This window comes from Heptranchias perlo, chromosome 13 (genome assembly GCF_035084215.1).
Source record: "Heptranchias perlo isolate sHepPer1 chromosome 13, sHepPer1.hap1, whole genome shotgun sequence".
NCBI lineage: Eukaryota > Metazoa > Chordata > Chondrichthyes > Hexanchiformes > Hexanchidae > Heptranchias > Heptranchias perlo.
Genome location: NC_090337.1, coordinates 29,575,637 through 29,599,194, shown reverse-complemented (window position 1 = coordinate 29,599,194; position 23,558 = coordinate 29,575,637). Strand labels below are relative to the sequence as shown.

The following is a 23,558-nucleotide window of genomic DNA, read 5'->3' as shown; positions in this document are numbered from 1 at the left end:
ATGGCACTGTAAACAAAAGATAATCTCACTTATACATGTAAAAAGGAAGGGATAAAGTAACAATACATTGGTGAAAAGAAACTGAATTTTAAAACTAACAGTCTATTTTCTAAAATTTGTATTTTTGTTTCTCAAAAACAAACACTTAAAAACAACTTTTTTCCCCCATTTGATTCTCCCTCCATTTTGAGCCCCTTCCCCACATGCTACTCACAAATTACAAGGCAACCTGGCAGGCAAATTGGTTTCAGCCCTTGAGAAATAGGTTCTGCTCACGTGATAGCTCAAAAAAGAGATACATTAATCTAAGCATCAAGGATTTTCTACTTAAAATAGTACACCGATGCTAATTGCAAAACAAATGTGTTCATTTAAACCAATCAAAACTAAAAATGATAGGTGAATACTTCAGTTAAATTTAGGTAAACAATATTTTTCATTTGATGTTGATCAGAAACATTTCTATACTTGGGTATTCTACAATTTGTGTTGGTGGTAAATGTACAGGAGTATTGATTGCTTGTTACTCAGTTATCTTAAATTATTCCTTATGGCCTCCCCAAAAGTTTTTTAAAAAAAAGTAAACAATTAATGTGTACAACTGAAGCAATAACAAAGCCAGCACCCGAGAAGTGTGTATACTGTATTTTCATTTGACCGTAAACTAATCATTTCATCAATACCAATTTAGTAAACCCAGGTACTTTTCCATCAGACTTTTAATGCTGGATACATTTATAATGGTATTACACAGTTGTGCCAAATAGGAATGCTGGTAAGGTTCAGGCTTGAAAGGCAGTTACTTGGCATTTTTTTGAATTTCCAGGTGCTCTTAAGTACAGATTTTTTTTTAAAAGATAAATTCTCTGTCAAACAGCATGTTTGTATAAAAAGGAAATAAGCATATAATGAACAAAATCTACAAAGATAATAAAAAGTATTTGTGCAACTATTTTTGTTGCACATTCAGGTGTATGGAACACTTGCCTTGAAGATAGCCATCATATCTGCACATGCTCAATATTTCCAATGCAAAAACTTGTATATGGGCTTGAAAATCACCAGTCTGCCAGATAGAGGCCAACATCTGTGGGCGGGTAACCAGCCTGATGTACCAGTAGGTTTATTCAGACTATTACATCCTTGCTGTATTGACTAACACAAAGAGGTACAATTCCTCTGCAGATTTTTCAAATTGCCTTACTTTCAAGCCCTACAATTAGGTTACTGGAAGTTAGTGCAATGAGATTGCAACACATTAGCAATGTAACACTTGGTGCTCCAATCTTTACAAAACCTCAGTGCCATTTTTAACAATCGATTTCCTACTGTGAACAATTAAAGGCAAATTACTTTTTTAAACTTCAAGCTTATGTTTAACATCTAGCCATTGTCCCTTTTAAAAAAGGGAACAGTAATTTAGCATAAATACAGTTTTTGGTTTAATATTTAAGATGAACACCATAACTATATTATTTGCATAAGGCATTACAAAAATGTATGGATAGGTAAAGCAGCAGGTAAGAATGCATGACACACAAATGCATCTGTTTCCAATAACAATAATGCTTTCGGTCTACAACAGGGTCAAACTACAATCTGTGGGCCATATGCAGCCTAGAGCCCTGGAAAACCAGCCCAGGCAGCTCAGGACAATTTGTGCTTGTATTTTTTTTATTTGCTGATTAGACTGGTTTGCATTTTGTGGGGCTGGAGGTTTGCATCATTGGTAGATTCATTTCAAATCAGAAAACAGGATCTGTTAATATCTGCAATTTGAAATATATGCAAATTAATGGGTTCATTGATTTAAAATGTTATGTCCTTCCAAGGCTCCATGGTAGGCACCTATGAAGCTTATGAAGACAAACATGTTGGAAACCCTGGTCTACAATCTTTAAGCCAATAGTATTATTCACATCGGTATTTACGGTTGAGAAGGGCATGGATGTTAGGGAACTTGGGGAAATAAATAGTGATGTCTTGAGGAGTGTACATATTACAGAGAGGGAGGCGCTGGAAGTCTTAACGCGCATCAAGGTAGATAAATCTCCGGGACCTGATGAAATGTATCCCAGGACGTTATGGGAGGTTAGGGAGGAAATTGCAGGTCCCCTAGCAGAGATATTTGAATCATCGACAGCTACAGGTGAGGTGCCTGAAGATTGGTGGGTAGCAAATGTTGTGCCTTTGTTTAAGAAGGGCGGCAGGGAAAAGCCTGGGAACTACAGACCGGTGAGCCTGACATCTGTAGTGGGTAAGTTGTTAGAGGGTATTCTGAGAGACAGGATCTACAGGCATTTGGAGAGGCAGGGACTGATTAGGAACAGTCAGCATGGTTTTGTGAGTGGAAAATCATGTCTCATGAATTTGATTGAGTTTTTTGAATGGGTAAGCAAGAAGATAGATGAGGGCTGTGCAGTAGACGTGGTCCACATGGACTTTAGCAAAGCCTTTGGCAAGGTACCGCATGGTAGGTTGTTACATAAGGTTAAATCTCACGGGATCCAAGGTGAGGTAGCCAATTGGATACAAAATTGGATTGACGACAGAAGACAGAGGGTGGTTGTAGAGGGTTGTTTTTCAAACTGGAGGCCTGTGACCAGCGGTGTGCCTCAGGGATCGGTGCTGGGTCCGCTGTTATTTGTTATTTATATTAATGATTTGGATGAGAATTTAGGAGGCATGGTTAGTAAGTTTACAGAGGACACCAAGATTGGTGGCATTGTGGACAGTGAAGAAGGTTATCTAGGATTGCAACGGGATCTTGATAAATTGGGCCAGTGGGCCGATGAATGGCAGATGGAGTTTAATTTAGATAAATGTGAGGTGATGCATTTTGGTAGATCGAATCGGGCCAGGACCTACTCCGTTAATGGTAGGGCGTTGGGGAGAGTTATAGAACAAAGAGATCTGGGAGTACAGGTTCATAGCTCCTTGAAAGTGGAGTCACAGGTGGATAGGGTGGTGAAGAAGGCATTCGGCATGCTTGGTTTCATTGGTCAGAACATTGAATACAGGAGTTGGGATGTCTTGTTGAAGTTGTACAAGACATTAGTAAGGCCACACTTGGAATACTGTGTACAGTTCTGGTCACCCTATTATAGAAAGGATATTATTAAACTAGAAAGAGTGCAGAAAAGATTTACTAGGATGCTACCGGGACTTGATGGTTTGACTTATAGGGAGAGGTTGGATAGACTGAGACTTTTTTCCCTGGAGAGTAGGAGGTTTAGGGGTGATCTTATAGAAGTCTATAAAATAATGAGGAGCATAGATAAGGTAGATAGTCAAAATCTTTTCCCAAAGGTAGGGGAGTCTATAACGAGGGGGCATAGATTTAAGGTGAGAGGGGAGAGATACAAAAGGGTCCAGAGGGGCAATCTTTTCACTCAAAGGGTGGTGAGTGTCTGGAATGAGCTGCCAGAGGCAGTAGTCGAGGCGGGTACAATTTTGTCTTTTAAAAAGCATTTGGACAGTTACACGGGTATAGAGGGATATGGGCCAAGTGCAGGCAATTGGGACTAGCTTAGTGGTATAAACTGGGCGACATGGACATGTTGGGCCGAAGGGCCTGTTTCCATGTTGTAAACTTCTATGATTCTAATAGGAATGACCTTCAAGATACTGTACACGAACTACAGTGGCAAGTTCTACTATGATGCATCTAAACCTACTGCTTTGATAATATGGAGCCAGAAAAACCATGTTTTGGATGAAGAGACTGAAAAGTATAACTTATAAATTGAGGAGTGATCATAAAAACCTTCCTACAAAAAGGAGTTAATAGAGATCATTGATAAACAGTCAAAATGTGATGGCAAAAATGGTAACAAACATACTAAACGCCATTAAAAAAATGTAAACAAAGAGGCATGATCCTTAACTTTAGCACCATTTGTTCACTGCAAAATACTTTTAAATGTGTTTTATGTCTGCACTAAGTCGAGACTATTGTTCACATGACAAACTTAGCATTTCTCATCTCAAAATGTTCCTACCATGATGATTTCTATAATAAAAATATCCAGTCTGCGATTACAATAAGTAACCTGTAAATTTAGCAATAATCCAACTAAAAGTCTCAGATTATTGTTGCCAAGATCGAAGAAAGAAAGACAGACCTGCATTTATATAGCGCTTTTTACAACCTCAGGACGTCCCAAAGCGCTTTACAGCCAATGAAGTACTTTTTGAAGTGTAGTCACTGTTGTAATGTAGGAAACGCGGCAGCCAATGTGCTCACAGCAAGGTCCCACAAACAGCAATGTGATAATGACCAGATAATCTGTTGTTTCAGTGATGTTGGTTGAGGGATAAATATTGGCCACGACACCAGCGAGAACTCCCTTGCTATTCTTCGAAATAGTGCCATGGGATCTTTTACGTCCATCTGAGAGAGCAGGCGGGACCTTGGTTTAACGTCTCATCCGAAAGACAGCATCTCTAACAGTACAGCACTCCCTCAGTACTGCACTGAAGTGTCAGCCTAGATTATGTGCTCAAGTCCCTGGAGTGGGACTTCAAACCACAACCTTCTGACTCAGAGGTGAGAGGGCTACTCACTAAGTCACAGCTGACAAATATCCCTTCTAACAAATATGTAAAACATAGATGGTTCATACAGGAACCCAGTGTCTAGTGAAGGAAGGTACTTGTGAATGTTGAATAAAATTTGGTGATTTTTTTTTTGGTCATGTTCTAGAGGTGGAACAAAACCTCTTGCACGTATCGACAGCTCTAAGAGCCCATTTACAAATTAATTCAATGTTCGATAAGATACTTATGCGGTTTCATCAAATCTGGGGTTATTTGGATGATAAAGTGTAGTATTTATGGATGGATACAGTGACAACATGATACCTCTGCCTTACTTTAAGAGTGGGAAGAATAAGGAGGGAGAAAGAAAACTACTAAAAACTATGCCCAAGCAACAGACCTCAATGCTTTTGCTCAGGTTAAAAAAGGTGATCTAGTGTACAATTTGGCTTTATGCATTACAACTATCTTTTCCAATCTTGCATCTTTACTCGCAACATTTTAACTATATATATATATATATATATATATATATATATAGTAGCATTCTTAATCTCTACAATCGATGGGTTCAAGTGGATGATCTAGAGATCTGTACTGGTGACTGCAGTAATTCCATGAATTAACAGAGTGGGTCCTAGGTTTCTGGTCATGAGATCAAGCTGCTCCAGATATCTTTCATGCAGTGTAATGTCTGCAGGAGGCCGTGGCAGATAGAGAAATCGGATAGCTGGATGGGTCCCTTGCTCTAAAATCATCTTGTTTACAGCCATCAAATAGTCATCTGAGATTTTCATTGCATTTGATGGGAAGTTATTTGCAAAACTACCCTCACTGTCAACTTCTTGAGGCATCTGCTTGTGCCAATGAAGGGCAGCAACACTATCCCAGGGCACACTTTTAATTGAACCTTTGATACGTAGCTGACCTAAAAGCTGCTTTAGCTTTTTTTCATGCTCCCCAACACTGTTTCCAGATTCAACACATAGGAAAATACATAGTTTGGCTGTCTTCCAGAAGCGGACCATGTTAAGAATACATGCCATTTGTAACAGAAACAGGCTACAAGTGTCAACATAATTAGCACTGTCAGGACGAAGCGGATTGAGTGGCCACACATCAATGGAGACCTCATAGTTCTTGCGGCTGAATAGATCTTTTTTGTTTAGCTGACAGAAGTATCGGGCTAAGCAAATATTTTTTAACATTTTGATGGAATCAGAAATAATGGCCACATACTCTTTGCCTGACAGTGCTTTGGGAGACCAAGCATCTCTGGATGGAGGAAAATGAGGCTGCAGGCTGGTATCTTGTGCATCGATAATTGCAGGGCTGTTGTGTGAAAATGCTGGAATTTGTTGTAAACCATCCTCAGGAACACAGTCATCATAGAAACCAAGGATAAGGGTATTGGGTCTCATTCCACCTACAAAACAGGACAACATAAATACAGGAACTTATTGTACCAAGATGAAAAACACTGATTCAAGTTCTCCCTAACTGGCTACCCAAGAATAAATAAAATTTATGTGAACATTTGTTTAAAATGAATAACAATTGATTTTTTTTTGCAGGTTATTTACCTAGACCAGAGATGAATAAAAGATGTTGAACTCCATGACGTACTGAGTCAGAGAGTGTAAGGCTGACAAATGATTTTACATTCAGCGCATCAACCAAGCTTAACCAGGAATCATACTGTGCTTGAAGAGGGTCAGAAGGCATCTCATCTAAAAAGCAGAACATATGGGTGTTTGAATTAGTAATAATTTCACTTGTTTGTAGACAGACTTTTATTTACCCTATATTTATACAGAAACTAAAGAATGACAAACTGTTGGAAATGTTTCTACTACTTGAGAAATGCAAACTGAAATCATACCAGCCATTTTATATTATATACAACAGATGTTTTGATAAATACTTTTAGAATGATGCAAAGTTTTTGCAGTATATGAGAAATATTGCAATGGGAACGACTTCCCCCTCCTGGCTACTGCTGAATTATCTGTCTTATTCAGGTGATGAATAACCACACTTAATGGCCGCTGTAAGGCACTGAATTGACAACAGCAGAGTTTCAATACAATGACCAAACCTTGCAATATAATGAGGTTTTTTAATATCAAGTCATTGTGTTAAATATTCATACTGGCCTGGATTTGGGTTCTTTACATGACTATTACTAATGTTACCAAATCAAGTAAGGTGAGCTGCTCAACATTAATTTCCCTCCTCACCAATGCCCAACATTCTTTCATCTGGCATCCTAACCAAGATGTGGAACCGTTGCCAACTAAAGGATACAGGTTCAAACAAGACAACGCATGGCCTGCTATTTGAGAGACAACTCTCAAACAAGAGTGGCCACCATCCATGTGGCTTACTGGATAAAATATGTGCAATAGCAACAAATCTGGAAAGATTTATAACTGTTCACAAATCAAGTTATCAAATCTCAGCTGCATGATGAAATATATTTTAAACAAATGCAATTTTGTAGAACTTGGCTCAGCAATAAAAAAGGCATACATCATGTTGTCACAATAAATCAACGTAGACAGTTTCATATGCAGCAAGGTTCTGTGCAATATACAATGTGGTAATAAAAGTACACTTCTTGTTTTTGAAATGATTAGTTATTTGCCCTGTGGTTATTCCAGATAAAACAAACACTTATTTTTAAGGGTTACTTCAAAACAATGAACAAATTAGCTTAACATCAAATAGTGATTAGAGAAAAGGGTAGCAGGACATGATATATATTCAGGAGAAATAAGGAAGGAAAAAGAAAAGGAGGGGGTGGCAGTATTAATCAAAGATACTGTTACAGTCCTGAAATGGGATGATGTGCTTGAGGATTCAAAGACATCTATTCAGTTAGAGTTAAGGAGCAGAAAAGGAGCTATTACACCACTGGGTATATACTTTAGACCACCAAATATTGGGAAGGGAATAGAGAAGCAATTTTGCAGGCAAATTTCAGAGAGATGCAAAAACATTAGAGTAGTGATAATGGGGGACTTCAATTATCCTAGTATGAGCTGGGAAAAAAGTGTTAAGGGCAAAGAGGGGGAAGAATTCCTGAAATGTATACAAGAGAACTTTCTTGATCAGTATGTTTCCAGCCCAATGAAGATGGAAGAAGTGCTGGATTTAGTTCCGGGGAATGAAGTGGGGCAAGTGGAGCATGTTTCAGTGGGAGAGCATTTGGGAAACAGTGATCACAATATTACATTTAGAGCAGTTATGAAAAAGGACAAGGAACAATCAACGGTGAAAATACTCAACTGGAAGAGGGCTAATTTCAGTGAGTTGAAAAGGGACCTGGCCCAGGTGGATTAGAAACAAATATTGGAAGATAAAACAGTAAATGAGCAATGGGAGGCCTTCAAAGAGGAGACAGTTTGGGTACAAACTTCACACGTTCCTATGAAGGGGGAAAGGAAAGGCATCCAAAGCTAGAGCTCCATGGATGATTAAAGAAATTGAGGTTAAAAACAGAAAAGGGAGGTTTATGATGTCAGGTTCATAATACAGTAGAGAATCAAGCTGAATACATAAGAGTGCAGAGTAAAACTGAAAAAGAAAATAAGAGGGGCAAAGAGAATGTATGAGAAAAGATTAGCAGGTAACATAAAAGGTAACACTAAAGTCTTTTATAAACATATAAAGAGTAAAAGGACACGACAACGGCAAACCAAGCCCAGTCGACCCTGCAAAGTCCTCCTCACTAACATCTGGGGACTTGTGCCAAAATTGGGAGAGCTGTCCCACAGACTAGTCAAGCAACAGCCTGACATAGCCATACTCACAGAATCATACCTTTCAGCCAACGTCCCAGACTCTTCCATCACCATCCCTGGGTATGTCCTGTCCCACCGGCAGGACAGACCCACCAGAGGTGGCAGTACAGTGTTATACAGTCAGTAGGGAGTGGCCGAGTCCTCAACATTGACTCTGGACCCCATGAAATCTCAAAGCATCAGGTCAAACATGGGCAAGGAAACCTCCTGCTGATTACCACCTACCGCCCCTCCCTCAGCTGATGAATCAGTCCTCCTCCATGTTAAGCACCACTTGGAGGAAGCACTGAGGGTAGCAAGCGCACAAAATGTACTCTGGGTGGGGGACTTCAATGTCCATCACCAAGAGTGGCTCGGTAGCACCACTGCTGACCGAGCCCTGAAGGACACAGCTGCCAGACTGGGCCTGCAGCAGGTGGTGAGCAAACCAACACAAGGGAAAAACTTACTTGACCTCGTCCTCACCAATCTACCTGTCGCAAATGCATCTGTCCATGACAGTATTGGTAGGAGTGACCACCGCACAGTCCTCGTGGAGACGAAGTCCCATCTTCGCACTGAGGACACCATCCAATGTGTTGTGTGGCACTACCACCATGCTAAATGGGATAGATTCAGAACAGATCTAGCAGCTCAAAACTGGGCATCCATGAGGCACTGTGGGCCATCAGCAGCAGCAGAATTGTATTCCAGCACAATCTGTAATCTCATGGCCTGGCATATTCCTCACTCTACCATCACCAACAAGCCAGGGGATCAACCCTGGTTCAATGAGGGTGTAGAAGAGCATGCCAGGAGCAGCACCAGGCGTACCTAAAAATGAGGTGCCAACCTGGTGAAGCTACAACTCAGGACTACATGCATGCTAAACAGCGGAAGCAACATGCTATAGACAGAGCTACGCGATTCCACAACCAACGGATCAGATCAAAGCTCTGCAGTCCTGCCACATCCAGTCGTGAATGGTGGTGGACAATTAAACAACTAACGGGAGGAGGAGGCTCTGTAAACATCCCCATCCTCAATGATGGTGGAGTCCAGCACGTAAGTGCAAAAGACAAGGCTGAAGCGTTTGCAACCATCTTCAGCCGGAAGTGCCGAGTGGATGATCCATCTCGGCCTCCTCCCGACATCCCCATCATCACAAAAGCCAGTCTTCAGCCAATTCGATTCACTCCACGTGATATCAAGAAACGGCTGAGTTCACTGGATACAGCAAAGGCTATGGGCTCCGACAACATCCCAGCTGTAGTGCTGAAGACTTGTGCTCCAGAACTAGCTGCGCCTCTAGCCAAGCTGTTCCAGTACAGCTACAACACTGGCATCCACCCGACAATGTGGAAAATTGCCCAGGTATGACCTGTCCACAAAAAGCAGAACAAATCCAATCCAGCCAATTACCGTTCCATCAGTCTACTCTCAATCATCAGCAAAGTGATGGAAGGTGTCGTCAACAGTGCTATCAAGCGGCACTTACCAATAACCTGCTCACCGATGCTCATTTTGGGTTCCGCCAGGACCACTCGGCTCCAGACCTCATTACAGCCTTGGTCCAAACATGGACAAAAGAGCTGAATTCCAGAGATGAGGTGAGAGTAACTGCCCTTGACATCAAGGCAGCATTTGACCAAGGAGCCCTAGTAAAATTGAAGTCAATGGGAATCAGGGGGAAAACTCTCCAGTGGCTGGAGTCATATGTAGCACAAAGGAAGATGGTAGTGGTTGTTGGAGGCCAATCATCTCAGCCCCAGGACATTTCTGCAGGAGTTCCTCAGGGCAGTGTCCTAGGCCCAACCATCTTCAGCTGCTTCATCAATGACCTTCCCTCCATCATAAGTCAGAAATGGGGATGTTCGCTGATGATTGCACAGTGTTCGGTTCCATTCGCAAACCCTCAAATAATGAAGCAGTCTGTGCCCACATGCAGCAAGACCTGGACAACATCCAGGCTTGGGCTCATAAGTGGCAAGTAACATTCGCGCCAGATAAGTGCCAGGCAATGACCACCTCCCCATGACATTCAATGGCATTACCATCGCCGAATCCCCCACCATCAACATCCTGGGGGTCACCATTGACCAGAAACTTAACTGGACCAGCCATATAAATACTGTGGCTATGAGAGCAGGTCAGAGGCTGGGTATTCTGACTCACCTCCTGACTCCCCAAAGCCTTTCCACCATCCACAAGGCACAAGTCAGGAGTGTGATGGAATATTCTCCACTTGCTTGGATGAGTGCAGCTCCAACAATACTCAAGAAGCTCGACACCATCCACGATAAAGCAGCCCGCTTGATTGGCACCCCATTCACCACCCTAAACATTCACTCCCTTCACCACCGGCGCACAGTGGCTGCAGTGTGTACCATCCACAGGATGCACTGCAGCAACTCGCCAAGGCTTCTTCGACAGCATCTCCCAAACCCGCGACCTCTACCACCTAGAAGGACAAGAGCAGCAGGCACATGGGAACAACACCACCTGCACGTTCCCCTCCAAGTCACACACCATCCCGACTTGGAAATATATCGCTGTTCCTTCATCGTCGCTGGGTCAAAATCCTGGAACTCCCTTCCTGACAGCACTGTGGGAGAACCGTCACCACACGGACTGCAGCGGTTCAAGAAGGCGGCTCACCACCACCTCCTCAAGGGCAATTAGGGATGGGCAATAAATGCTGGCCTCGCCAGTGACGCCCACATCCCATGAACGAATAAAAAAAGGGTTGTCAAAGGAAAGTGGGTCCAATTAAGGACCAAAAAGGAAATCATCTTGTGAAGGCTGAGGTACTAAATGAGTACTTTGCATCTATCTTCACTAAAGAAGAGGATGCTCCCAATGTGACAGTAAAGAAGGAGGGGTAGAGGAATTGGACAGGATCAAAATAAATAAAGAGGAGGTACTAAAATAGTAGGCAGTGCTCAGGGTAGAAAAGTTACCCAGTCCTGATGGGATGCATCTGAGGTTACTGAGGCAAGTAAGGGTGAAAATAGCAGAGGCTCTAGCCACAATCTTTCAATCCCCCTTGGATATGGGAGTGATGCCAGAGGACTGCAAATGTTACATCCCTGTTCAAAAAAGGAAACAGAGATAATCCAGGTAACTACCAGCCAGTCAGCCTAACATTGCAATAATCAGAGAAAAAATTGTCACTTGGAAGAACGTGGGTTAATAAATGAAGCCAGCACAGATTTGTTAAAGGCAAATAGTGTCTGACTAACTTGATTGACTTCTTTGATGAAATAACAGAGGTTTGATGAAGGTAGTGCAGTTGATGTTGAGTATATGGACTTTTAAAAGGCATTTGATAAAGTGCCACATAACAGACTTGTTTGCAAAATTGAAGCCCAGGGGATTAAAGGGGCAGCGGTAGCGTGGATACAAAATTGGCTAAGGGACAGAAAGCAGAGAGTAGTGATGAACGGTTGTTTTTCAGACTGGAGAGAATTATACAGTGATATCCCCCAGCGGTCGGTATTGGGGCCAATGCTCTTTTTCATATATATTAATGACCTGAACATGGGCATTGAGGGCATGATTTCAAAGTTTGCGGATAACATATAGCTTGGAAATGTAGTGAACAGTGAGGAGGATAGCAGCAGATTTCAGGAGGACACAGACAGACTGGTGAAATGGGCAGAAACATGGCAGATGAAATTTAATGCAGAGAAGTATGAAGTGATGCATTATGGAAGGAAAAATACAGAGAGGCAATATAAACTAAAATGGTACAATTTTAAACGGGGTGCAGGAACAGAGAAACCTGGTGGTTCACATAAACAAATCTTTGGAGGTAGCAGGACAAGTTGATAAAGCTGTTAAAAAACCATATAGGATCCTTGGCTTCATATGGCATATAGTACAAAGTGAGGGTAAACTTTTACAAATTACTGGTTAGACCTCAGCTGGAGTATTGTGTCCAATTTTGGGCACCACACTTTAGAAATGATGTCAAGGCCTTGGAGAGGATGCAGAAGAGATTTACCAAATGGTACCAGAGATGAGGGAATTCAGTTGTGCGGTCAGACTGGAGAAGCAGGTATGTTCTCCTTGGAGCAAAGGAGGTTAAGGGGAGATTTAATGGAGATGTTCAAAATAATGAGGGGTTATGATAGAGTAGATAGGGAGAAATTGTTTACACTAGCTTGAGGGTCGATAACCAGAGGACACAGATTTAAAATAATTGGCAAAAAAGCCAGGGGGAGGTGAGGAGAAATTTTTTTTTACTCAGCAAGTTGTTATGATCTGGAATGCATTGCTTGAAAGGGCGGTGGAAGCAGATTAAATAGTAACTTGCAAAAAGGAAGTGGATATATACTTAAAAAGGAAACATTTGCAGGGCTACGAGAGCAGGGGAGTGGAACGACTATTTCGAAGAGCCAGCACAGGCACGATGGGCCGAATGGCCTCCTCTGTGCTGTATGATTCTATGATTCCATATTTGGAACTGACATTTTCAATATTGGAAAATTCCCACACAGGTTTTCCTGTTTAGCTTTGTAATTAAAAAAAAACTTGGTGTGGGGAACTCCCACAGCAGATCAAAATGTAAAATACTCTCAAATTATGGAGACTCTTATGTATTGGCTGTACTCGGTTGCAGCAACATAGATTTCTCTCCTCCCATTCACCTTAATTTAAAATTGAATTTGCATAAAATACAATTTTTTTTATAGAAAAAAAATTAAGAAAAACTCTTCATAACACTTAGTGGGCCATTCCACAGTGACTTCTAAAACTATTCTAATAAATCTGTTTCAAGGTCATACTGGGCTCTAAGGCAGTTATTAATAAAAAAATGTAAAAGTAAATGTTCAAAGCTGGTAATTGTTACATAATGTAGTTCAGTGGAAGGTATTTCAAACTTTGATCTCTAAAAGATTGTTATAGTTTACATATTCGAGTTCTGGGGAATGAAGTGGGGCAAGTGGAGCATGTTTCAGTGGGAGTGCATCTGGAGAACAGTGATCACAATATCATCAGGTTTAGAATGGATATGGAAAAGGACAAGGAACAATCAAGTACAAGAATACTTAACTGGAAGAGGGCTAACTTCAGTGAGTTATAAAAAGGGATCTTGCCCAGGGGAATTTGAATCAAAAATTGGTAGGCAAAACAGTAATTGAACAATGGGTGGCCTTCAAGGAGGAGATGGTTCGGGTCGACACATTGCATGGGAGGAAAGGAAGGGCATCCAAAGCTGGAGCTCCCTGGGTGATGACTAAAGACAAGGAGCTATAAATTGCTGTGCGTAGTGCCCATTTTGTAGGGGCTACGCAGTCTACTAAGGATCCAAATGGCGTCTGAAATGTGCGCGCACGCTTCTAGCGTGACATGCGCTGGACACCACCTTGGTAAAGGCATTTGCGCAGCCAGGTCTAGCTGCACTGTTGATTGGATGCACAGATAACGAATGCCGGCAGCATGCAAAGTAAGGAGAATATGCGCTAATGTGCAACGCTGATTTAAAGAGACAGGTACGATTTTGGAACACAACGCTCCAGCCAACGCACAACTGTACAGGTCGTGAACAGCATGGAAGACCCCCCCCCCACCAGCTCTATTTAAAGGGATCATGCAGGGTTTGCAGGTTAGTTGCTGGATTATTGATTCTGGCTGCTGATGCACTTGTACCTGTTTTTGGAGGTCTCCTATACTTGGATACAGGGACTAGAGGACATAGCCTAAAAATTAGAGCCAGGACTGAAGTTCGGAAACGCTTCTCCAGGCAAAGGGTGGTAGAAATTTGGAACACTCTTCTGAAAATGGCAGTTGATGCTCGCTCAATTGTTAATTTTAAACCTGAGATTGATAGATTTTTGTTAAGCTTGGTGCTTGCTCTCTCGCAGGCCTGGTACAAATTCAGATTGCCAGATTGGTAAGGTCTGGCGTGCAGATTGGAGGATTTAGGATTTAGTACTGTGTAACCTTTATTCAATGTTTTAACATAACTCAACAGTTTGTAAACGCAAGGACGGGATCTGCATCTGTATTTTATGTGTGCGGTGTCTGACCTCTGTTCAGACTCCATGCGGACCCGTATCACATAATTTGCAAATAAGAGGTGCAGGCTGCCTTTGGAGGTGCTAGCCACTCACGCGATATCGGGGGTCCCCCTGCTGGTGAGCATCCAATCAACAGCGCAGCTCGGCCTGGCTGCTCACAGATATCAGATAAATGAACAGGCAGCACAAATCTCATGTGCTGCCTGCATCGCTACGACTGGGCGCAGGTTCAGGGGTTATCAAATTTAACCCCCCAGAGATTAAAATGAAACAGAAAAAGGAGGCTTATGCCAAATATAAGGTTCAGAGAACCAAGCTGAATACAGAAAGTACAAAGGACATCTAAAAAAGGAAATAAGAGGGGCAAAGAGAGAGTTTGTGAATAGATTAGTGGCTAACGTAAAAGGGAATCCGAAGATCTTTTATAAACATATAAATAGCAAAATGGTAGTAAAAGGAAGGGTGGGCCCAATTAAGGACAAAAAAGGAGATCTTCTTGTGGAGGCAAAGGGCATGGCTGAGGTACTAAATCGGTCTTCACTAAAGAAGAGGATGCTACCAATGTCGCAGTAAAGGAGAAGGTAGTACTGATATTGGATAGGATAAAAATAGATAAAAAGGAGGTACGTAAAAGATTGTCAGTACTCAACGTACAAAAGTCACCCGGTCCAGTTGGAATGCATCCTAGGTTACTGAGGGAATTAAAGGTGCAAATGGCAGAGGCTCCAGCCACAACTGGGGAAATCAGACACTAGAAATGCAACTATATAAAAAGGAATTGTTCCATGTGCAAAACAAACAAAAATAGTGCATTTTGGTGTATTTGTACCATGTTGGACAAAGAATCAGGGAAACTGGGTAACACAGTGTCTATTCACCCCTGAGACTCAAGTTTGAATTGAGTCTCTACTGCCTAGAAGGGACCAAAGTGTTTGGGAGCTTTCAGGCAGATCCTAGCACGAATAATAGAACATTTTACAGTGAGGGGTGTAAAATATGAGAATGTTACAGTGAGGAATATATCAGGAGTTACAATGAGCATTTTGTAGGGTATATCATAATGTTAGTGAAGGATGTGGGGTACATCTGAAACTTTCAGTGAGAGGTGTGGGAAAATATTGATGTGTTACAGAGAGGGAAGCATTGTATTAGAGTACTGCAATGGCAATGGGGACATATCACATAGTGTTACATTGAGAAGTGTGGGATACACCAGAAAGTGGGTGAACAGTATAAAAATACCATTAATTGATCCTAAACTGACAGTCAGAAAAGTCAATAGGCTGGCTGGTATGGGAAATGAAAAATGTCACTCAAGTGCAGTAGAGATTGCTCTTCTGTTGTTGAGGTTAAGCTACATTGTCAGACCGGAGTAGAGGGAGCGTTAATCTGCATCTAACTCATATTATACCTGAACCAGTAGTGGTTCAGCCCAACAATGACTGAAAGTGTTCTATTTCCCAGTGATAATTTGAGAAACTAGAGAAGCTGGGATTGTTCTCCTCAGAGCAGAGAAGGTTAGAGCAGAGAAGGTTAGAGCAGAGAAGGTTAGAGCAGAGATTTAATAGAAGTGTTCAAAATTATGAAAGGTTTTGATTAAGTAAATAAGAAATTGCTTCCAGTGCCACATTTCCAGAGGACACAGATTTAAGATAATTGGCAAAAGAACCAGAAGGGAGATCAGAATTTTTGTTTAAATGCAGTGAGTTACTATGATCTGGAATGCACAGCCTGAAAGGGTGGTAGAAACGTATTCAACAGTAACTTTCAAAAGGGAATTGGATCATCAGGTACGTTGGGCCGAATGGCCTCATGTTGTAAGATTCTATGATTCTATTAAGTTCTCTTGCCTTTGCAAGCACAAAAATTCAGCAAAAGCATTTAAGAAAAAGACATATGAAACTTGCAAAGATTGAAACAATTCAGGATTCACACTCAAATTGGGGAAATTAAAAAAGCAATTCTTACCCAAATTTCCTTTTTGCACATGACCCAGCACATACAATCCACTCTTCTTGAGGTCATTTACGAAACTTATAAGTTGAGTACTTGTTCTAGGATTGGCAACCATCAATAGAACTTGCGGGCGCCAGAATTTGACATGATCTTTACGAACATCCAGCATCAGAAGATACTTTCTAACCTGCAAACGTAAGTATCTGTTACAGGGTTCTGAAGTAAGCGAAATAATCATAAATGTATTTACAGCATACACTGATCTACTGCTATAGTAGCTGGGGTAAAATCTTCTTCTGGAATGAAATGCAAAACAAAACTGACTGTTAGTGTCTGCCATTGTGAAACCCTTTTAGTATCACTTGAAAAATTGATGGCAAATTTGGGTTAAAAAATTATTGACTGTACCTGGTGGAAGATTAGAGCTTGGCTGATGTAACCCCAGCTGCTTGAAGGTGATACGTAGTGAAGGACCAACAGCAATATCAGCATGAATGCAATACTGGATGAAGCATATATTGCGTTTATCAAGAACATCATAATCCCACAGCCGATGATCCCCAACGCACAAGTATGCCAGGTGAAGTAATGAAAGGTTGGCCTGAAAATAGGAAGATGCATTTGAAAAGTAACATAAAAGCTAAATATTACCCTTTGTATCATGGTCTACAAGTCAAATACGTATCAAGTAAGAGGCAGCACAATGACGTATTGATTGGAGCACGAACTAGCTACGCCATGGAATGTGGGATTGTGCCCCAATCTCCAGTGTTTCACCCCCACATGAACAATCTTAATGTGATACCATGAGGAAGCACTGTGGAGGTCAGACACTTCATAGGGAATGAAGGAGTCCTCCTGGGCTGTTCTGTTTCTCAGAAATATCAATACATACCTGGAAGCAGGTTGGCTCCCAGCTTGCAAATAGTGCATATTGTGGGAAGGAAATACCAGAGGCAGGTCTCACTTGATTTATTTATTTATTTAAAAAAATACAAAGCAACAGCTTTTATTTTTGTTTAGAAATCAAATAATTTATTCAGTTTTATTGAAACAGAATGGTAATTGATTGGCATTTCAAATGTAATAGCAAGACAGTCTACTCCTTTAATTCGAAGTCACTTCATTTGAATTATCTATTAATTTAAATTCCTTTCAAGCATTAAAAGCCTCCAGTGCTGTTTGATTTAAATTGCTTAATTCAAATTACTGGATAATTTTCAAATTACCCAGACTTCGAATTAACTGGAGCAGACTGTACAAAAATATGTTAGCAGAACCAAAAATAATAAAAAAAGAAAAGCTACAGAGGTGTTTTAAGAATCAGAAAAGTTAAAATGGTTACAAGTTTTGTCCCCATTACTTCTGTAATAAATTTTGATCTTTATAATCATGAAAAAATATTTTACATACCACCTGCCAAGCCAATTCCCTACAAATAAATAGTTTAGTGTAACATTTAAGTAATAGGTGTCATGCCAGTATTATATCTCGTACCCCAAAGCTACCAATTTAAAAAATATAAACAAATTTGTCCCCCACAGATAGGCTGAATTCAGTATAAGTGACAGCTGTGTGTTATAAGTAGTTCATACATTTGTCTTTCTGGATGTGATGTGGCAGAAGAATTTCAGCTTTAAGTCAAATCATTGCACAAAATAAATTCAATAAAACCAAAGATGCTAGATGCAGCAGGGAAAATGCAGCACTGTGCTAAGAGTGAATAATGAGAGCACAAGCTAAGAGGCTGGTTGTTCATCAACTAGACAGAAAATGCATATTTGGTATATCCTGAAATAAAGCCAACAAAAATAAAAATCAACATCCAGAGTCTTGCCAAATCATTGTTTCAAAATCTATTCACCACTACAACTTGCAAATATATGAAGCCTTTAATGTGGAAAAGCATCCCAAGGCCCTTCACAGAGGTATAAGGAAAATGGACACTATTTGTTCATGCAATGATGTAAGCAAATTTGCTGCACTGTTAAGTTCCCGTTTTTGCTCCTTAAGTAGGAGATATTATAAGTTGTAACCTAAAGTTTGATCAAATAAATGGGTTTTAAGGAGGGTCTTGAAGAAAGAGAAAGAGGTGGAGGGGTGTAGGGAAGGAGCTCGAGAGAGAGGTACCTGCAGCTGAAAACACTGCCAGCAATGGTAGAGAGAAAAGTGGCGGGGTGGGGATGCACCAAAGGCAGGAGTCAGAGGAATGGAGAGTTTGGGTGGGGAGGAGTTGTCGGGCTGGAGGTGGTCATCGAAATAGCGAGGGGGTTCATGGAGGGATCTGAACACAAGAATGAAAATTTTACATTCGAGGTGTTGGGAGACTGGGCAGCTGGGGTTACTGCTCTAAAGGAGGCAGTAATGGATACCCACAATGGGCCCATGGGAGAATGCGGAGAAGAATACAAAGGGTAACCATGGGTTGTTCAAAGCAGGATTCATACCTGGGACAGCAGCAGGAGAGATGAACGGCTGAGAAGTGATGGGTTAGGTAGGGACCAGGTGGGGCAAAGTACCTGAGAGGAGAGAGATGAAAGGTCACATAGCCAATTGAGGGGAAAGAAGGGAGGAGAGAAAGTAAGAGAGGAACCACAAATAAAAATGAGAGATAGGAGTAATGGGCAACTGTCAGAGTGTCAGCCAAAACGCGCACACAAATGGACACAGAGAATTCAGGTTACATAGACATGACAAAGATTAGGCAGGAGACAACACGGAACAGTCCAATGTTGAAGTCTGATGGCCAGAAGGCTGTAATGAGATGAAAGCTATTTCTGGACAGCATGGGGTTAACTTGGAGCAGCCACCAACCAATGACCCGGCTTGGAGTCAGTAGTGAAGGGTTTCATTACTCTTTCATGGTTTCATGTGTACGTACCCTAACCTGCATGAGTCCCAGGATGTCTAAGTGCACGTATTCTCACAAAATTAAACATTCTTGAAGGTATACAGTGAACCAACATGTTTTGGGGATTTAAACACATCTTTTATCTTGCAGCGTATGCAGATACTCCTCAATGTATTATTTTTCTAAATTCTCCTTGCAATGTGCCGAGGTTTACTTGAAATGGGTGATTTATAAATGTTTTTCAGGTTATTGTTTCAGTGTTCAGATTACTATCCTCTCATTTGCAGATGCTTATCTGTTACCTGAACAACTAAATACCTGATAATACCCAATAACCATGCAGAGCTAAATGCCATAAGATGCTTTTATATTTTGCAAATTGGGTTTCAGGATAGTGACCCAAATGCACATTTATGTTTCAGTAGCGCAGCCAGTTTCCATATGAGCCAGCTGTAAAGTGGTGCCTGGTATACTTGTACGTGCAAACTGGCTTTGACAATTTGGCCAGGGCGCATGCATCATGATGTCACTACAATAATCGCATCTATGTGCTGACGTCACATTTACTGGGCTAGCACATTTATCGGGTTCAGGAAAACAAGCAGGAGTCAGGAAGACCCCGCTACAAAAAAGGATTGTCTTGGCTACCAGTCTTAAGAAGTCTGATGAATTTAACTGTGGTTGCCACCAGCAAGCTAAGCAAGATCCATGTGACAGGAGCCAGCAACACAATAATAAAAACTCAGCTATGAAAAAATTCCAATGGATTTTGCTTTAATACTACAGCACTGTTGTAATTTTTAATGCCTCCAGATTATTAATAATTAAGAACTGTGGAAGGTCAGCCATACACTTCAAGGTGTTTGTGGTGCTTTCAAGTGCGGTATTTAGAAGATAGTCAAAAAAGTCAATATTTAAGTTTACTGCCAAATGAAGCCAATGTTGTTCTGTATTTTCAACACTACTGCTAACTATCTTTCAAAAACAATAAAAACAATTTAATTTAATCGCAGAGGTATCACCTAAATAGCTTATGCTGTAAACCTGAAGCTTTTTCCTTTTAAAAAAAACTTGTCACTCATCAGTTTAAATCAAAAATGCATTTCTGTTCAGATTTCTATCCAGTCAGTCCTTGATTTTTTTCCCCAATATACAGTGCTGAATCAAGAGCAGCCTTTAAGTGCAATCTCGCTTGATGTCATTATCTTACAATCTACTTGGCATAATCAAAGCATCCAGCCGAGAAAATTGCAGTAAAAACTCAAGCTGGAAAAAACTCTCGGAGGTGCTTTCCACACAAAGCTGCGTTATCATTTATGGTATTTTTGTAAGAACCTTTACATTGGCCAGTTCCTTAAAAAATGTTTAGTGCATTCAAATGGTGACAACTAACAGTTATTTGCAGATGATGTGTTCCTTGAGGATTTTACCCTTACCTAGGTCAAAAACAATTATTTAGAAAGCCACTTAAAGTGGCTAGCTGCTCGGTTCTTATTTTTATAGGCTATGAAAGGTGCTGGGCTAAGGCAAAACGGGGTCACTCTCCATTGAAGTGTCACTAAAGCGTGACATTTTTGGTGTCCATGCTACATCTGTGCGACAAGTGGAAAATTAAATTCACATTTAATTTATGTGCGCATTTAACAGACACATCTTCAATACACTTTATGCATTGATTTACTTCAAAGGAGGAAAATATGTACTCCTGCTTTGCTGTGTTGCATTGTGCCCACCAGAATAGTGAAGAATATTTTAGATTGTTCAATACTCACTGAAGACTCAAGTAGCTTGGTTTCTATTTGTTATGGGCAAGTGTTCATTCTTTGCATAACAAAACCCACTCTCAATGCTTCTCTTCCACTCCTTTTCTCTTTCCCTATTGTCAGTTTCTGATCAGTGTTCTAGATGTTTATCCCAGTTCATTTGGAACAATCCATTTTTTAAGCTGAAACCAAGAGCCTAATTTTGCATTTCAGCAATCAGTCAAAACTGAGTTTTTTTAACCATAATATCTGGTGCAAGTAATCATATATAACAATGCTACATTGCACCAATACTTTACATCACTATTTTTATTTTGTGTTTATCTAATGTGGAAGGGACAGCACAGTTGCCAACCATCTACTTTTTACAGGAACGATCAGCTTTTCTAGTTCCAGTTCACACTATTTGTATGACAGCCAGAAGAACAGTTGATTTCAGTACTTGCTGAATTGCCCCATGTGGTTCACCATGTGCTTGAGCAGCTGACCAAGTGACTCTTAAATGCACATACTGATCTTATGTGAGCATTCTGCACTTCTAACACCCCACAAGTCGGAAAAACTGACTGTAAAGCACAATTTTAAGGAGTTGCAAAAGCTTAGTGAACAGGGACTTTGCAAACGCTAATAAGTATATGGCGCTTAAACATGCATCTAAATGTTCCATGTTGACTTCATGCCGAGACTTGCCCAAGTTTGATTACTTGGTGTAATGGCTTTATAGTGACAAGTAGCATATTCAGTGCTGTGGATGCAGCATGTTCAGTGCATCTTTACTACATCTGGGATGATCTGTTTCTAATGCCACTCTGCAAGGTGACATTGTGAATAGTTCTTTCTGCTCAAAAGATACATTTGTGTGAAAGGCCTGTTATTCAGTCTTCTGGAGCTTTGAAACCCTCTGCCGTGTTTGGGATAGCGAAACCCAGGTCTAACAATTCCGACATTGTTCATTCAAATGATACATAGAAGCAAAAATATATGAGCAAAATAAACAGTAGTTTAATAAAATTTAAACTGCATTAAAAAAGTGGTGTCATCCTTGTAGCCTCGATCAGTAAACTCTTACAAAGAAAGAAAATTATATGTATGTAAGTTTCCATTGAAACGAAAAAGAAATGGTTGTGTTGGAGGAGCTGGACAAGGATACGGAATATTTAAGACAGATATCCCGCTGAATAAGTTGCAATTACTAATTCCATTGCAGTCTTTATGTGTATTGTCCATCCACTGTCTAAGTTTGCCATAGAGCAAAAGAAACTTCATCTAGACATCCTAGAAGCACAGCTGGCTGATGTCATTTTTAAATAGTTTGTTCCAATCTAAAATTATATGAAATAAAAAGAAAATAAAAGCCTTATTTTTATTGCAGACCTCGCGGAATGATAATGAGAAATTAAACACACATTGTCTGGAAGCTTAGCTGTTTCAGCACTTCCAGATCGCTTGGGCTGTTCTCATTTTTAAAAAAATTCTCGAGCTATGGATGCCACTGGCAAAGCCAGCATTTTAGTGCCCATCCCTAGTTAACCTTGAGAAGTTGGTGATGGGTCATCTGCTTGAACCACTGCAGTCAATGTGGTGAAGGTATTCCCAGTGGTGTTAGATAGGGAATTCCAGGATAGTGAATAAGGCAGATGAGCTGAGGGCACAGATAGACATGTGGCGGTATGATATCTTAGCTATTACAGAAACATGGCTTAAAGAGGGGCAGAAATAGCAGCTCAACATTCATGGTTACAGGGTTTTCAGATGAGATAGAGAGGGGGAAAAAAAAAGAGGGGTAGCAATTTTGGCTAAAGAAACAATTACATCTGGGAGAACAGTGATATGTTAGAAGGGTCATCAAATGAGGCCATATGGGTTGAGCTAAGGAGCAAAAAAGGGGCAGTCACACTACTGGGAGTGTACTATAGACCCACAAACAATCAGAGGGAAATAGAAGAGCAAATACGTAGTGCAAAAACAATAGGGCAGTAATACTAGGGGATTTCAACCACTCTAATACTTTTTAAAAAATTCATTCATGGGATGTGGGCGTCGCTGGCAAGGCCGGCATTTATTGCCCATCCCTAATTGCCCTAGAGAAGGTGGTGGTGAGCCACCTTCTTGAACCGCTGCAGTCCGTGTGGTGAAAGTTCTCCCACAGTGCTGAAGGGAGTTCCAGGATTTTGACCCAGCGACGATGAAGGAACGGCGATATATTTCCAAGACGGGATGCTGTATGACTTGGAGGGGAACGTGCAGGTGATGTTGTTCCCACATGCCTGCTGCCCTTGTCCTTCTAAGGTGGTAGAGATCGTGGGTTTGGGAGGTGCTGTCGAAGAAGCCTTGGCGAGTTGCTGCAGTGCATCCTGTGGATGGTACACACTGCAGCCACAGTGCGCCGGTGGTGAAGGGAGTGAATGTTTAGGGTGGTGGATGGGGTGCCAATCAAGCGGGCTGCTTTGTCCTGGATGGTGTTGAGCTTCGAGTGTTGTTGGAGCTGCACTCATTCAGGAAAGTGGAGAGTATTCCATCAACTCCTGACTTGTGCCTTGTAGATGGTGGAAAGGCTTTGGGGAGTCAGGAGGTGAATTACTCGCTGCAGAATACCCAGCCTCTGATCTCCTCTTGCAGCCACAGTATTTACGTGGCT

At 41.1% G+C, this 23,558-nt stretch overlaps 1 protein-coding gene across 3 annotated transcripts in view; it reads right to left on the bottom strand.

The window, feature by feature from the left end:
- Positions 1-23,558, bottom strand: part of zgc:153039 — a 128,360-nt gene that overhangs the window by 19,396 nt on the left and 85,406 nt on the right. The window contains exons 10-13 of one of the 3 annotated variants that reach the window (XM_067995254.1): positions 16,715-16,907; positions 16,319-16,493; positions 6,123-6,269; positions 5,779-5,965 (exon numbers count right to left, since the gene is read on the bottom strand). In XM_067995254.1, coding sequence (XP_067851355.1) covers positions 5,779-5,965; positions 6,123-6,269; positions 16,319-16,493; positions 16,715-16,907 — 702 coding nt within the window. Of the gene's footprint in view, positions 1-3,119; positions 5,966-6,122; positions 6,270-16,318; positions 16,494-16,714; positions 16,908-23,558 lie in introns of those variants that run through there. The other 2 variants (XM_067995253.1, XM_067995252.1) reach the window with 2 other exon arrangements.